The following is a 17,936-nucleotide window of genomic DNA, read 5'->3' on the forward strand; positions in this document are numbered from 1 at the left end:
AGGGCATGACTTAACAGAGAAGCAGCGTGGTCTTGTGGGTGGGGCACTGGACTTGGAGTCTGGAGAGCTCGCTTCTATTCTTGGCTCTGCCTTTAACTTGCTCCGTGACCTTGAGCAAGTCACTCACTTCTTTGTGCCTCTGGTTCCCCTTTTACTTCTTGTCTATTCAGATTGGAAGCTCTTCAATATAGGGACTGCCTCATGATGTTCCTGGACATTGTCTAGTACAATGGGGGAAATCAGGCCTTGACTGGGGTCTGTAGGTGCTACTATAATAAAAATAATAAGCTGAGCTAGGAGTCTCTTGCTTCCTTTGCATTAACAAAGCTTTTTGAAAAGAATCAGAAGCAAGTCCCTAGCACTGCATCCCCTTTCCTACTCCGCCCTTCTGCCACTCCCGAGGGATTCTCAAAAAGAACAGGAGTGCTTGTGGCACCTTAGAGACTAACAAATTTATCTGCGCATAAGCTTTCGTGGGCTACAGCTCACTTCATTGGATGCATAGAATGGAACATATCATAAGAAGATACACACACACACACCATGAAAAGGTGGAGTAAGAGACTAATTAATTAAGATGAGCTATTATCAGCAGAAGAAAAAAAACTTTTGTAGTGATAATCAAGATGGTCCATTTAGGCAGCTGACAAGAAGGTATGAGGATAATGATCCCTCACTCTCACAGATCTTGGGAGACAGACCAGTCCTTGCTTACAGACAGCCCCCCCCCCAACCTGAAGCAAATACTCTCCAGCAACCACACCCCACACAACAAAAACACTAACCCAGGAACCTATCCTTGCAACAAAGGCCGATGCCAACTCTGTCCATATATTTATTCAAGGGATACCTTCATAGGACCTAATCACATTAGCCACACCATCAGGGGCTCGTTCACCTGCACATCTACCAATGTGATATATACCATCATGTGGCAGAGGGGCATTGCTGGCATGTACATTGGCCAAACCAGACAATCTCTACGCAAAAGAATAAATGGACACAAATCTGATATCAGGAATCCTAACATTCAAAAACTGGTAGGAGAACACTTCAACCTCTCTGGCCACTCAGTAACAGACTTAAAGGTGGCAATTTTGCAACAGAAAAGCTTCAAAAACAGACTCCCAACGAGAAACTGCTGAGCTTGAATTAATATGCAAACTACATACCATTAACTTGGGTTTGAATAGAGACTGGGAGTGGCTGGTCATTACACACATTGAATCTATTTCCCCATGTTAAGTATCCTCACACCTTCTTGTCAGCTGCCTAAATGGGCCATCTTGATTATCACTACAAAAGTTTTTTTTTCTTCTGCTGATAATAGCTCATCTTAATTAGTCTCTTACTCCACCTTTTCATGTTCTCTCTCTCTCTCTCTGTATATCTATCTATCTATCTTCTTACAATATGTTCCATTCTATGCATCTGATGAAGTGGGCTGTAGCCCATGAAAGCTTATGCTGAAATAAATTTGTTAGTCTCTAAGGTGCCACAAGTACTTCTGTTCTTTTTGTGGATACAAACTAACACGGCTGCTACTCTGAAACAAGGGATTCTGTGCATCTAAACTCCAGAGAGGGTTTCGGTAAAGCCAACCTTTTAAGCTGTTACTCCCTGCAACTTTCTGACTCAGAGTACCCAACAACAGGCTGCAGCCACCATACACAACTGCAGCTGTCCCCACAATAGCTGGGGAAGCTTTAAAGAAGGACAGGCTCCAAAAGGAACATGTCTGAACTTCTGCAAAGCTTTGCAGAAGCGTGGTCTGAGCGCACCAGAAGCCCCTGAAAAGGAGAGAAGGTTCTCATGCCCAAGCTGAAAACGCTTTGCACAGCTCTCCCAAGTCCAGAGTTCTCATCCCAGCTGTGCCACACTACACAAGGAACTTCATCTCTGTGCCTCTGTTTCTACTACTTAGTTCAGTGTTCTGCAGAAACATTGACTAACTGATCCTTGTACCGCTCAGGCTGAGTAGTAGTATTCCTACAAAATGGTATAGGGAACCTCACAAATGGCAGCAAGCAAACCCTTCTTGTTCTGCTACTCGCACAATGATACAGCCCTTCAGAAAGCAGATATTAATGAAAATAGTCTCACTTTGGCGGGGGGGGGGGGAAGAGAGGGGGGAATTTGCTTCCGGATTCTTATTGAATGAGAAAATTCAGCATCCGAACACATGGCCTTGACTTCAGTGGACCTATAGCAATTTACCAGCTGAAGATCTGATCCCTTGAGTGACTCACCACCTCACTGGGAGAGAAACAGTACAGACGAACCATCAGAAATATCAGGAATGTTGACTTTGGTCAGTCCAGGTTTGGTTGATTCTATACTAGATGTGTCAGAGCTGTGAGCTCTCATACCTTAACGGAATATTCATCCATGGTGATCTTTAACACAGATGCCCTTTCTCCCAAATGTTAATTGGACATTGATGTTATATAGGTGTTAGCAAAAGAAACCCAAACATTTTAAAGCAATCTAAAAATCCTCACTCTTAGCTGCAGAGCTTACTTTCATGATTCAGTATGTTGTCATTTCACTAGTTCACCAGTCAGTCTTCCAGGGCGGGTGGAACCTGAATGTTTAATGTCATAAGCAGGGGAAATTTTTAAAAAGACCCTACTGATATTTTATCAATCCTATAGAAGTATCAAAAGTATTTCCCCCCTTTTGTGGGTCACCTTTAATGGCTGAGTTGGATAATGGAGATCAATAAATCCATTTATTAAACAATCTGTTCTTACAGATAATGTTCCAAGTTAATATTCAGCTACACAAGTACATACTGCCTGGTGTGCCACAATGCTCATTGTTATTACACGTGGTAAGTGTGCTTCAACCAGGGAAATGACATCACCACAAAAGAGACAGGATGGATTTATGGTCAAAGCACTCATCTGCAGTGTATTCCTAGCTTCACCCAGATTTCCCACGTGATCGTGGGCAGATCTTACTTATTCTCAGAGTCTTAGTTCCCCAGATGCCAAATAATTTTCTCCTCTCCATCATGCATATCGTGGTACGACCTATGCCCGTGAAGACTAGAGAAAAGCCTTGGTGCAAGACTAAGGAGCGGCAGATACAAGAACCAGTGGTGAGCATAAGAATTTCCATAGAAACAGTTCTAAAGACTGCAGTACCCCAAGAAGTAACCATGGCTTCTTGCATGAATTTTCTGTGCTATCCTAGCGCTCTAGTGGTGGCCAAACTACAAGCATGTAGCTTCCTCCACCTCTGCCATCCCGCCACCACTGGCAACAATCTTCAGTGAAGTAACAAGCAGTTTTGTGATGCTGCTCAAATATGCCAATCCATTTCGTTCAGACTTGACTTGTTCCTTCATAGGAGTAGCCCAAAAGGGTTGTCAGCAGCCCTGGGACCAGACTTTGCAACATGTTGAAGTTTCACAAGAACCTGCCACTAGACTGTAGCAAAGGACACCCAGATGGCAGACAGGGGCACCCAGATGGCAGACACCAGGACAACTGCAAAAACATCACATTCAAGTAGTTGTCAAGTTGGCCAACTCCGCTTTTCCCAACCTGTCTCTCCCAGGCAGTGATCCACAGCGGCAACTGTTCCAATATCAGACTGGTAATGCTTTGCTGGAAATCTCAGTCTCAGGCCAGTGAAAGCTCCAAGGGAAGTGATGACTAATTCCATGTATCACAGATGGCTTGTGCGTTCTGTGTTAGACACACACACCAGCCTGCCTTGCTGATCTGAACACTCAGCTGTTCAAACATTTACCTGGAAAAGTTCCATGGAATCAGTGCAATGTATTAAGTACTTTAAATGCCAGATTGAAGTGGGGAAATCCTAAGCATTCAGTATGAGCCAGACTGGCACAGAACTGGAAGTTGAACAAAAAGTTGTGCCAAGGAGAATAGAGACAAATGCTATCAAATACCTTCCCCGATATGGAAACTTATTAATTAGTAGGTGGTTTTGTTCATGCTACCAAAGCAATCCTCCCTCAGAGCTGTTTCTTTATTCCCTTGACATTAATTTGCAACGCTGTTCTCAGGAGCTGTACGTAGGAAATTAGGTCAAACAACCTAAAGATTATCAGATGTGGGCCCAAGCTTTAAAATACCAATCCAGACCTGTACTGCTCCAGCCTTCAGGGGTTGTTCTGAGCTAGTGATGTGGTTCAGCCCACTGGAGACATGATCAGATGCAAAATCTGGATCCATGTTCATATTCTGAAAAAAAAAAAAAAATCTCCCTATACCTTGACCCTAAATAATCCTGAATTAGATTAATTTCCAGGCATGCTGCAAAAAGCATGGTTTGGGGGAAGTTTGAGGGTATATTTCTGGGACAGTTATAGGGCCTGTTTTGCAGGTTTGATTTACTGGCGGAACTTAGTGTTATATGATTGACGGCAGTGTGGCTCAGTGGATAGATCACTCTGGAGACCCGAGTTCTATTTCCTGTTCTGCCACTGGCCTGCTAGGTTATCTCCTTGCACCTCACCTTCCCCCATCTGTAAAATGGGGATGATACTGACCTCCTTTGAAAAATGCTTTGAGATCTATGGATGAAGAGTGCTGGATAGAAGCTAGGAATTATTACTAAAGAGCAGATATTTAGGCCCTGTTTATTTTAAAAAGGGTTTACCCTGCTGTTATTCAGAATAGGCAGATTCCCCACTGAGTGAAAGTTCTTTGGCTGGAAGTATCCACATTAGTCAAGTGGACACAGGCTAAATGGAGGAGAGCTGGCTTGTGACACATGCTCACATCTATGCAACAACAGCACTCAAGGAACTACACTTACAAATCATCAATATTGGGGTCATTTAAAGGGTAACTTTCTCCTCCCATCTTGCAGTGTATATGGGCTTGTCTCCACTTCCAGGAAAGTTAATCCAAATTAACTAAAATGTGCGAATTTGAAGTAGAGTAGTTAAACCGCATTAAACCCCATGTGAATACCCTCACTCAGAACTAAAGAGAGTCTTTAATTCCTTTTATTTTAAAGTGAATTAAGGCAAACCAAATTAAAGCCACTTTAATTCTGAATAAGTGTGTCCACATGGGGATTTAATGCAGTTTAACTAATCCACTTTCCATTCACACCTTTAGTTAACTTGGTTTAATTTTCTGGATGTCCCTGTAGAGACAAGCCCTTAGAGTTGTACAAATGAAAGATCCTGTTTCTGAATCTTTTAGGAGGCACGTGGTAAACCTCTCTCATAGCTTGGATGACTATGCTATACGAGACATGGTTTAACACAATACAACAGGAAAGAGGTGCTCTGTCCCAACATGCCGACCATTTCTAATTTACTCCCACCTTCCGGAGTCTCTGCATACCGCTCAACCCCCATCTTTGCCAGAACTGAGTACAGAGCTCTCTTGATTTCTGCATTTCAGTTGCTTTCTCCAGTAACTTAATAAACATGATCATTGTGCTCTGAGTTGTAGATCTCAGAGCACTTCACAAAGGAAGCCAACTTATTGTCACCCCTATTTTAATGGTAAGGAAGTGGAGACACAAATTAGGGACGTGACCAACCCAGCCTCAAATAGCAGTTAAGTAGCATATTTGGAAATATGACCCCTGTCCCGGACTCACAGTCCAAGGCCCTATCCACTAGATCACACTGCTCCATAGCTGCTAGGAGATTCATTACGAATTACTCATTAACGTGCAAGATAATCCATCACCAAATTAACTTTAGCACACATACCTCAATTTTATTTATTTACAGGTATACTGTGGAGCACTGTAAGTTATCTATAGTGCACAACGGCATAGGAATGAAGATTTACAGCACTGTGCATTGAGAGTCAGATTCTAAGGCCAGTGGTGACCATTACATCAGCTAGCTTGACCACTTGCATAACACCGGCCACAGAATTTCTCCAAGTGGTTCCAGCATCAAGACCATAACTTATTTTCTAGAAGCCATGCTGTACCTCAGACATCCACTCTTGATTTAAAGACTGCCAGTGAAAACATTTTACAGGCACGTGAGCTAAGACGACCCTTTTTGTGCCCAAATTACAAGGCTCTCATGGTACCAAAATTTGTTTCAGACAAGTCACAACCTTAGAATTTATTTATATCCCAAGGGTGGGCTCAAATAGAGAGACTACAGATGCTTCTGTTTATAAATACTTATCATAGAATATCAGGGTTGGAAGGGACCTCAGGAGGTCATCTAGTCCAACCCCCCGCTCAAAGCAGGACCAATTCCCAATTTTTGCCCCAGATCCCTAAATGGCCCCCTCAAGGATTGAACTCACAACCCTGGGTTTAGAAGGCCAATGCTCAAACCACTGAGCTATCCCTCCCCCCAATAAATAAAATGACTTATTTTAATCAAGTCATTATGGGCCAGAACTTTACCCTGCTGTTATTCAGAACTTCCGTTATCACCACCACCATGTGATTGTCTTCACGTATGGCACAGCTGCACCGCATCAGCGAAGATGCTGCTGCACCAGTGGGAGAGCTTCTCCTGTCACCATAGTTAATCCCCCTCCCCAGGAGGCAGTAACTGTCTATGGGAGAAACCCTGTTCAGGTGGGATAGCTAATGCAGGTTAGCTCTGCTGCTATAAAAAAAACAAAAACAAAAAAAACCCCACACCACATTTTTTGCACTGAAAAAAAAAAATCAGAGTTCCGTGTGGATACCAAGCACATGAATTGGGCCCAATAACTCTGTGGTGGAATATGGCCCTTTCCCTAAACGCTTGTACTAGTAGGTCCTTAAGGAAGACAAGGACATGTGGGTACCAGTTCTGTAGAGCACATAAGGACGTCCAGTTAAGTTATTGGTACTTAAGCACGTTTAAGTGCTTTGCTGAATCAGAACCTAGAAATAGAAGAGAATTCTCCTCTCACTAACACTGATTTGACACCAGCAGAACACAAAACCTGAAGTCTCAGTGACAATCAGATCATGGGAGAGATCACAAGCAGTCCAGCATGTGAACCTTGCTCATTCCTAGCAGAGACAGCATCATCTCCTTTGCAGCTTCCATAAGGTCTCTCTGTGGGAACTATTCTGCTCAGACTGCAGCTGAAGAGCAGAGCCGTATTCACTCATCTGGAGAGTGATAATTTAACAGCTCCCCAAAGAAGATTATGTTTAGCATTTACAGGCCATTATGTGTTGCAATTCAAACCTTTGCTTCTCTCATAGGGCTGAGCTCTCATTAGAAGAGGGTGAAGCTGTTCGGCCTAATTGTAAAATGTTCGCTGGGGTAAGATGTGATTACTGCACAGAGTACAGAAATGTTGGGCTCTCAAGCCAAGTTTTTCTGGTCTGTCAGAAGGAGCCGGAATCAGAAGCAGCCACAGAGTCTCCAATTCCTTAGGGTGTTTCCAATTGTTACCAAACACACATTTTTTGTTCTGAGTTATATAGATGTCAATAAACTGACATAGTACAGAGTTCTCTGAAGTGAAAATATGAAAACAAGAAAGATGTGTTAAGATACAGGATTTAAAGAGCATGTCTACACTGCAAAAAAAAAAAAAAAAAGTGTGTTCGTAACTCCTGTTACAATAGCAGTGAAGACATGGCAACTCCAACACAGATTAGCAGCTTGAGTTCAACCCCAAATTCTCCTATAGGCTTTCACTCAAGCTGCTAACCTGAGTTGCTGGCTCTTCACTGCTGTTTTAACCCACAGGAGCTAACCCAAGTTTGCAAAAAAGCGCTGTGTGAACATCTCAGAGGCTTTGGACTGGGACTCAAGAAACTTACGCCCAATCTACAGAGAGGTTCTATCCACTTAGCTACGTCCGTCAGGCAGGGGTGAAAGTAGGCCAGTACGGGCCAGTACGGGCCAGTACGGGCCAGTACGGGCCAGTACGGGCCAGTACGGGCCAGTACGGGCCAGTACGGGCCAGTACGGGCCAGTACGGGCCAGTACGGCATATCAGTAAGAAGCGGGTACCAGCCTGTACGCAGCCAACATTTAAGCGCTGCCGTGGCAGCACTTTAACATCGCTGCCCCTTTTGGCCCCCCTGTTGGCGGCCCTGCCGGTAGGGACCCTACCAGCAGGGCCGCTGACAGCAGGGGAAGGGGGCACAAAAGGGGCAGCTACCCCAGAGCCAGTGATTTAAAAGGGCCCGGGGCTCCTGGCTGCCACCACCACAGCAGCGGCCGGAGCCCCAGGCCCTTTTAAATCGCCGCTGGAGCCCTGGGCGGTGTGGGCCAGGCTCTGTGGATGGGCTGGGCTGGCTGACCCCAACCCCGCCCCTTCCGCCTGAGGCCCCACCCCTCCCGGGGGCCCAGAGCCAGGCCCCTGTACCGGAAAGAGTTTAAATATTACTTTCACCCCTGCAGTCAGGAGTATGAAAAACCCACACCCTGGACCAGCATAGCTACGCAGATGTAACTCCCAGCATACAGACAGCTACATCAACAGAAGATGGCTTCCGTCCACAGAAGATGGCTTTGTTCAAGGAGGTGGCATTTCTGTATTGATGGAAAAACCCCATTCTGTCTATGTAGGCTGCATCTACACCAGTGATCTCCACAAGATGATCTTAAATTCAAAAAGTGATCTTGTGCATAAAAAAAGTCAACCCAGGATCTACCCCGCCCCTTCCCTGAGGCCCCGCTCCCTCCATTCCCCCCTCCTCCCTCACTTTCACTGGGCTGGGGCAGGGGATTGGGGTGCAGGAAGGGGGGCAGGATCTGGGCTGGGACTGAGGGGTTCAGAGTGTGGGAGGGGGCTCCGGGCTGAGCCTGGGGAAAGGGGTTAGGGTGCAAGCTCTGGGATGGGGTTTGAATGCAGGGGTCATATGGTCACACTGCACCTAATCTCATAGAATCCAGTGGTCACTTCATGAGTTTCACTTTTTATTAGTGTCATTTGTGGCTTATAGATCTAAAACCCTTCAGGGACTGTCACAAATCAGTGCAACATTCTCAACTGTGGGGTGTGCATTGGCTGAGCCTGGGGCAGGTGGTTGGGGTGCAGGAGCGAGGGGTGCAAGCTCTAGGAGGGAGTTTGGTGCAGGGGGGGGTTCCAGGCTGGGGCAGAGCGATGGGGTGTGGGAGGGGGTACGGGCTCTGGGAGGAAGTTTGCATGTAGGAAGGGGTTCCAGCCTGGGGAGCGAGGTGTAGTCTCCGGTTGGGAGGTGCTTACCACAGGCGGCTCCTGGCTACGGGGCAGTGGGGCTCAGCCATGGCCCCACGCCGCTCCCAGAAACATCTGGCTGCTGGCACATCTCCACAGTCCGGGGGGAGGCAGCGGGTCTCCATGCGCTGCCCACCCCTGCAGCTCCCAGCCAATGGAAGCTGCAGGGACAGTGCGCAGAGCTTCCCCCTCCCCACCCCAGGGGCTGCAGAGACGTGCTAGCAGCCAGACGCTTCCGGGAGTGATGTGGGGCCAGGGCAGGCAGCAGCCCGGAGATCACAATCAACAGGCAGAGGTTCCAGGATCAACCTCTGCCAGTATAGTCTCTGTAGCATATACAGATCTTTGGATTCTACTGCTGGCTCTACCACTAATCTGCACAATGCAGGGCAAAACATTTCACTTCCTTGTGACTCAGTTTCCCCATCTTTAAAAGACAGCTTCTTGTATGAATCATATGGAGATTCACAGAGTAAGCGCACCATATCCGATCTTCCATCACGATTACTCTGTCTTGGTACATCACATTCCAGGAAACTGACTTGTTGCTTCAGTCTCAGAAGTACTGCTTCAGAAAGGATGCACTTCTGGGAATGACCTAACAGGGCTGTAATTAACCGCTGGAACAATTTAAAAGGGATCCTGGTGGATTCTCCATCACTGACTGCTTTTAAATCCAGAGTGGACGTTTTAGAAAAAAAACTCCTAGAGCAGATATCTTGGGGAAATTCTACAGCCTGTACTGTACAGTAGGTCAAACTAGATAGTAGATCCCAAGGCCAGAAAGGACTATTGTGAAGGAGCCTGCATTCCTCACAGGAATTCAGTCAGGATTTTTTTTTTATTGTTTGCATAAATAAAGTGATTAAAAACAAAGTGTGATGAACATTGTGATTCAAAACATGAATATAGTCAAAGGGGTAGACTCAGCACTCAGTACTCCAGTAAAGCTCCCAGAGACTTCAGTGTAACTCTGTCTTTAGAAAGAGCAAAAAAGTGATCATATTGTTAGGTAGGTGTCACCACATGGCACTGTTACACCCAGTCTCACATGTTCTTAGCAGGTCTGAATAAATGTCCTGTGTTAATTATTCTCTTTAGAGGAGCTGTTGCAAACAGCAAGACAGTTTCCTCTCTGCCATAATCTCTGTAACAACAGTCGATCCTTGGGGCAGAGTTGCTTCCTAGGAACTGTTTGAGCTGAGATTTCTGAAGCACAGATTTCCCAGTGTGCTGTTTGTGACCACCTCTGTTCAAGGACTGGCATGTACTGCAAACAAGTTAGTTACATTCAAAAAAAAAATCTAGATACCCAAAAGGCTCCCAAATCTGCTACCATTTGGCATAGCGGCAACAGCAGACATGAGGAATCCAAGCAATGCTGCATTATATAAACCATGAACACCACTATAGCTCTGACCAACTGAATAGGGAGTTTCACATTAGCACCAAAAGGGCTTAGTTAGTTTGTAGGAAGGAGGATCCTTCAACAACAGTGAATTCCAGCTGATTTTGTGTTGGCGACAACAAGTCACAATAAGAGAGAGAACCAGGCTTTATGCTGATGCATGTTACAAATTCTTCCCTTTCCTACACACAGGCCAGGAAACATCGTTTGACCTTCAACCCTTGATATTAATGTTCTTCCTCTTTAACAAAATAAGGCTACAAAATAAATTTTAAAACCATGCTAGTTACAAAACTCCAGAATAAAGATCTATTAAGATTTCAGCTCACAAAAACTTCAGTCACAGTCAGAGTAAGTAATGTTAAGGGCAAAATATTAATAAAAGTAAAGTTGAAGGAGTTAAATCCGACACTCAATTCTTAACTCCACCTGGTGATTGAAACAACAAAACTAGTGTCCCAGGGGTTTGTTTATCTCCTAGAGTGAAGGCCTCCAGCCTTCCAGCACTGACCATCACTCCAGATACTACTCAAAGTGGTAAGAGTTTTAAAAATGGACGAACAAGCAGCCTGATCCAACGTCTGTTGTAGTAAATGTGAGTCTTTCACTAGAAGGGCAGTCCAGTCAGTGAGGTGCTCAGGTAGGGAATTCCCTGCTCTGCCATTGGCTTCCTGTGACACCTTGGGCATCTCACTTAGTCTCTGTGCCTCAGTTTCCCATCTGTACAATAGGGATAACAGCCCTGTTCTACCTTCTATTGTAAGGATCAATACATTAAAGACAGAGACATTATAGTTATGATGCTGTTACATAACAACTAATGGCTTTCATAGTCAGTCATCAGGAAGTAGTTCTAGCTTATAATCATCAGATTAAAGGACTGCTCTAATCCAGAATAAATTAAATATTTAACAAGTGAGGACACAAGTCACAAGCCACTAACTCAGCTACGTTTCTTCACATCATATTAGCTTAAAGCACCCACATTCCTGAGCAATAATTTAGGGACTGATCCAAACTGTGGCCCATTGAAGTCAATTGAAACTAATGGGGATCTTTTCATTAAGAAACTTGTGGTCATGAACCTAAGAGCATGAGAAAAGTTATAGTTTCTATACCAATAAGGGTCATGTGTAGTCATGAGAATTGTGTTGCAATTTTGTTTCCCATAATTTAGCCCAGGTATGAATTTCCCCCAACCCTCCAAAACATCTAAACACTAACTACCCCAAAAGCCCACTTCATGACAAATTATATTCTCTCATTTCAACTAAATGTCAAAAGTATAAGGATTCATTAAAAAAACTGGCTCATTTTCACTTATAATTCCTAGATTCACTAAAATTCACTAATTCCTAGAAAAAAGAAAAATAATTACATTGCAGACGTTATCAAATTAGGTCATTTTCATGGGATCATAATGAAATTATGCACTATCCAGTTTTCCTGCAAACATTTCACAGTTGTAATAGCTGTCCAAAAAGGGATGTGTCAATTTCATTTTAAAAGAGTATTTTCTACAGCCTGTTTCAATCCATGCTCCAGGTCACTAATGTCACACACATGAAGTCAATTAGGGAAATAAATCAGGCCTATAAAATATAGTTTATATAATGATGACAATTTCCCCCCCCCACTATCCTAACCAGCTGCACAAGTTCTTCTGTACTTGATCATTACCATATTCTGATTACACAAATATTTGACTTGACAAGCTATTGCAGTTCAGGTTCAGCACAAGGACAGGACCATTCTTGTGGAAATGTCAGGTTTGTGGTGTGGTAGTAACACGAGGGAAGGGAATAGCGAAAGCAGCTTTGAACATGCAAAGGCCAGCATATGCTAATAAGGCATAGAAGCATCTAATAATGGCAATGTGAACTATCAAGCAGGAAGTTAAATCCTGTGACCCTCCAAAAGAACTGCTCTCTGGAGAATCGTAGTTCAGGATGCAGGCACAGCTTATGTCAAAGGTGTCTTATCCAGAGATCAGAACAGCCACTGCTGCTTCTACAACTACAAAGTATTATAGGGTATGTCCACTGGGGGGAGGGAGAGAGGAGAAAAAAAAAATTCCCACAGCAGAAAGTCTCAGCATCTGGGTCAACTGACTCAGGCTCATGCTACAGGCCTAGAAACAGCAGTTTAGACATTTGGACTTGGGACCCAGTGAGGGGGAGTCTCCAGCCTGAGCCCAAACATCTGCACTGCTATTTCTAGCCCTATAGCATGAGCCCCGCGAGCGCCCGGGTGCTAAGATTTGGTACCACAGCTCTTCCCCGCTCCTCTCCCCTCAGTGTAGAGCTACCCATAGTAACATCTGAGGGGACCCAGCCAGGATACAGATCCCAGTGTACTAGAAACTGTAGAAACACATGGTAAGCTCTTTGGGGCGGGGACTCTTTGAATGTCTGCATGGACAAGAGAAAGAAGTTACTTGGTCTATGTAGGTAGTGGTTTAATTTAATAGAAGTCTGAAAGAGCCTTAAGTGTGCGTGCTGGTATAGGAAATGTATCACAGAGACCGCTCTTTGACCAGGGAATAGAAAGGCTTCCCTGCTTCACCTCTTACCAAATTTAGTACAGGGGGAAAATAAGTAGAATTCTCTTTCCCCAGAGTAATACTTACCATATGGTATGCACAACCTCCAATCCAACCTAGATATACAAGCATCAGCAACTCTTTGATGTAGTCCTTTGGACACTTGCTTTCATTAGAGAAACATCTGCACTGCCCGACTATATTTAACATCACCATGTATAACCTCCTCTTCTTTGATACTGCTACTCAACTAAGCTACCATAGCAATAATGTTCCATACAGACCTGAAAGGTATCCAAAGAATGACCAGACTTACCTTTTGGTTAAGTTTATCTCTAATATGACCAACCACCGGGATATGTGATGACATTTGTTCTCAGCTGTTCGTGGCTGGTTTGTAATTGTGGCAGGTGTTTATTCAATGACTGTGTATCCGTGAACAACAGTCCTTTAGCCTTACCTCAGAATCTTTCTCCAGCTGGTTCCTGACGACAATCAGATTATACAGTATCCTGTCATCATCGGCTTCAGTGTGGGACATGTCATGAGGGGTGCTCCACAGGTTCTTCTCCTCGTCCCTCGCCAAGGTGGCTCCAAACGAGGCATAAGGGTTATTACTGAAAGGGGGAATATTGAGGTGCAGTTGTCAGTGACTGAATCTGGAGAATGGCAGTTAAGTTCTATAGTCAGGTGTATTCGGTAAGTGGGGTCTGTACGGCTCAGCTGATAACACTTTTGCCCCTGAAATAGAAAAGCAGGTGTGCCAGCCTGGCCCTAGAACCGAGTCTAGTGCTCACTGCTCTCAGTCTAGGCAGTCCTGGTGGTGTCGCTCTGTTAAAGGTGCTGTACTCTGAATGAGACAGGAAACCCATGCATCTTAAGTATTCACAGGGTACCTTTCAAACAAACATCCTTCTGCACAATGCAACAGGTCATGACATCCATCACTGACCTATTCAAACACCTGATAGCTACCACCATCATCTAGAGAACAACCGCTAGGAGCCAGCTGAATGCCTTGCTTTGGAAAGGCACAACATGAAAAGTGGACTTATCCTTACAAATACTCTATTCTAAAGCCCCATAGCATTAGTTCGGCCTTCTTCCAGTCAACCGGTTCTGGTGTGCGTCAGTGACAGCTCTCGAACTTTCAAGTCTGCTGTATGCTGACAGAATTTGCCAGCAGCCAACTCCAATGCACGTTGCTACAGTTGGCAGTAGTAGCTGGAGTACTGAGGGGCCTCCCTTTATCTTGGGAAACTACCCAAACCTACTGCACCCAAAAAGCAGATTAAACATCCCTTTACAAAAATTCTTAAAGCGGCACTGTCAGTCCCCCGGGTCCCAGACTTACACAGGGGGTGAAGAGAAAGCTTTGCGATTCCCAGAACCTATTTCTGAATCAAATAGGGGGAAATGTCAAAGACGGAGATATAATTTATCTTTTCTTCCTCCAACATCCCAGTTTCCCTTTTACACTAGCTTGGAAAGCTAATCTCATCCTTATACAGGGGGTTGGTGGGGGGGAGAAAGGGTTTCCCCTCCAAAAACAAAACCCATTCACTACTACTTCACTAACAGCCTTGTCCAGACACTTCAATCCCACCCGGCACTGATCACAAGTAAACACTGTTCTGATGCTCACAGTCAGACTCCTCTGAATGTGGTCACTACAGCAGTTGCACTTCGCGGAACCATTCGCTCCCTGGGGCAGGAGAGTTGAAGTTTTAGCTGTTGCTTATTTCAAGCCTCGAGCACATTTGCAAGGAGCACTGAATATTTAACAGAAGAAAAGAGGCAGAAATTAAGTCTGCTCTCTGCTGGCTCCCAGAGCCTATGGCTTCCATGAACGTCACCAAGATTTCTCTGCTCACCCCGATCATTACAAAGCCCACGTCATTAAGAGGATTACATGTATAGTTCTTAGTAGGACCATCACATTTGTGTTTTATCTTGGCTGCCAGTTCCCATGTAACCACTCAATCCATGGCATGAACACAAAGACTTCAGGGGCCTCTTAACCTGCCTTTGTTCTTTGATAGGTAGACATCAGAGAGGCCACCTTCAGATAAGACCCCAGTATTTCAGGAGGCCTATAACCAGTGGCAGGTTTCACAACTATCCGTCAGGAGAGGGAGTCTGGCCGTGGCAGCTGTTGCCACTTCCACTGGTGGTGCAGAAGGGGCTGGTAAATCCTGCAGCTGTCACTGGGAAAAGGAGCAAGGGTCTCAGGGGACAAAAGACCCCCTCTACTTTCTCCCTTGGCAGCTTTGCAGAACAAGCCGAGGCAGCAGTCAGCAGCTCCCCTTCCTTTTTAGGGCTGGTAGTGTGTCCCCACCCTTTGTAGATTTCACCATGGGACTCTGTATCACAGCATAGACCAGGATCCAACCCGTCATCTTCAAAGAAGGGGCTCTGATCTCCTGCCCCACCCTGCTCCTGACTTCAGCGAGCCAGGGACTGTAAATTTCTAAACCTGAGCTCCGAGTTAGCTACTTAAGAAATGCAATAGTAGGTTGGGCCTCTAGGGAGATTTAATAGAACCCCATTTACACACACCCAAAAATCTATGTTTACGTCATGTTTGACCTCATGCCCTTGCCAAAACACAAGGAAATTCCAGAAGCTTGGCCTTCCATCCTTAATTCCTGTTGTCTCCAGGCATTGCAGCTCCTGCAGTCTGCTTAAGATGCAAAAGGTACAAGCCGAGGATAGTGTCATTTGAGCTTTTTTACCTTGCTGTGCCTGCTCTTGTCACACCCTTTACAGCACAAGCTTGCTTGTATTGCTTGCTTTCGTCTAATGGCTGGTGTGGAGGATGGAGTGGCATCAATATTTTTCACACTAGCAAACGGCCAGAGTACTCTGCCTGTTAAATGCCAGGAAATTTCAGTCCCCAAATCAAACAAATTCCAGTTGTGCATATAAAAGATCATCTAGATCTAGGCACAGTGTACAAAATTAACTTCTCACAAGCGCTATTCATGGCCTGCATGCTCCATACATATTATCGCAGTGGCTAAAGGCCAAATTACACTTTTCCCCCAGAAATGCTCATCAAAGAACAAGAGATACTCCGATAATTCCACAGGCCCAAACTCACAAAGTTTCCAAGGTACCCTGCCGTCAGCAGGCAGTTTGCTTGCCCACAGCACAAGCAGGGGTGTCATCGTCTCAACCAGCAGACATCACAAGTCTTGAAGGGAAACTCCCCAAGGGATCACAGGGCCTTTAAGGAGAGCAGGGGTATCTGCAGAGAGGCCTAGATCCTTCCCCATCCCTCATGGCAGCAGTTTGAAGACCTGGGGAGCCTTGGCCTCATCACCTGTCTCCTGATAGGATTTGAAAGGGCAGGACAGGAAAGTGCTCAGCTTAATGCAGAAAGGGTCATAATTAACTTCGGGTAGAAAATCCCCAGCTTTCCAGAGATGGGGTGACACTATGGAGAATGCCTCCTCCTGCACAAGAATCCATCCATATGCAGTTTGCCTCATGGGGATCCTATGGAGTTTGGGAGGGGGCAGGTTCGAAGAGGATGCCTCTCCTACCCCCTCTAACAGATCCTGGGCCAGCAGCGTCCATTCCTTTCATTCCTCGGATGAGGGAAAGTCATTGGAATGCAGTGGTACTTTATTCTGGCTAGGGACACAGTGTTACCCTTCAAAGCCTGGATGCTGAAGACATTGGATAAATACAAACCCCGGATAGGGCAGCAGAGCATAGGCCTGCATATGCCTGACCAGTAAGGACATTGGGTACTCAGTAGCATTGGGGGAGGATGGATTGGTGTTTGGAGCATTAGCCTAGGACTGGGCTGCACTCCTGGCTCTGTCACAGACCTGCTCTCTGATCCTGGGCAAGTCGTTTGGTCTCTGTGCCTCAGTTCCCTATCTGTAAAATGGGGATAACAATACTGCCTTTGGCTGGCCTATTTGGATTGCAAGCTCTTTTGGGCAGGGACTGTCTCTTTCTAGGTGATTGCTCAGTGGCTAGCACAGTTCTCCTCCCCCTCCCACCCCCCAGTTGGGGGGGTCCCTTGGTGCTACAGTGATACAAAGAGCTTTTCTGTTGTTTTGATTTACTGGGTGGCAATTGGATCGTTTCATTTTCTTGTGTGTGCTGTCCAGCAAGGGTTGTGTAATCCTGCTGGATGGTCATTATGATGTTGTTGTAACACTAATTCAGTTTTCTTAATCAAAGTGACTAGATCTTTTTTGTAGGTATTTTCAAATTACCCCTTAAATTTAAAGAAATAATAATATCAGATGGGGATTCAGAAAGGTGAGAAGTAAATCTACTCAATTTTTGTGAGGGACAAGCTGACGGGACCTAATATTTATACTATTTGCTCCCTTAAATTTAGTGCTTTAAAATTTTTTTGTTCTGTACAGCCGTTAATAACCCTATAGGCATTTTGCCTGTGAATAAGGCCCCTTATAAACTATTTTTATAGGACTGCTAGCTTGTAAAGAATCTTTTTTTACACTTTACCATAAATATCCATACAGGAAGGTTATTTAGGCTTCTACTAGGCCAGAAAGCTGTTTTTCCTTGTGCTACCTGTTGCCTGATCTCTTGCAAACTATAATTAACAAACAAGCCAAGGAAAGAAACTTCAGAGGCAAGGATGGCACACCACCATTATTTCTAGATTAGTGCTGGCATGTGTTCAGTAAAGCCATTTCCAAATTAAATCTTTCTGGACTTCACTACTTTATATCCCAAACACTTCATTTAAGGTGCAACCCTGCTCCCATTAAGATTAATTGGAGTTTTGCTCTTAATTTCAATGGGACCAAGATGTCATAACTAAAATCAGCACACTTGCTACATTTTAATATGTTTTCAAGCTGCATTTCAATTA

The 17,936-nt window shown here is 44.9% G+C and overlaps 1 protein-coding gene across 1 annotated transcript in view; it reads right to left on the bottom strand.

Annotated features, from left to right (window-relative positions):
• The window catches only part of MREG (melanoregulin), a 44,157-nt gene that overhangs the window by 17,148 nt on the left and 9,073 nt on the right, over positions 1–17,936 (bottom strand). The window contains exon 2 of the mRNA XM_073306746.2: positions 13,533–13,689. Within this exon, the coding sequence (XP_073162847.1) occupies positions 13,533–13,689 (157 nt within the window). The remainder of the gene's footprint in view (positions 1–13,532; positions 13,690–17,936) is intronic.

The sequence above is a fragment of the Lepidochelys kempii genome, chromosome 11, assembly GCF_965140285.1.
Source record: "Lepidochelys kempii isolate rLepKem1 chromosome 11, rLepKem1.hap1, whole genome shotgun sequence".
NCBI lineage: Eukaryota > Metazoa > Chordata > Testudines > Cheloniidae > Lepidochelys > Lepidochelys kempii.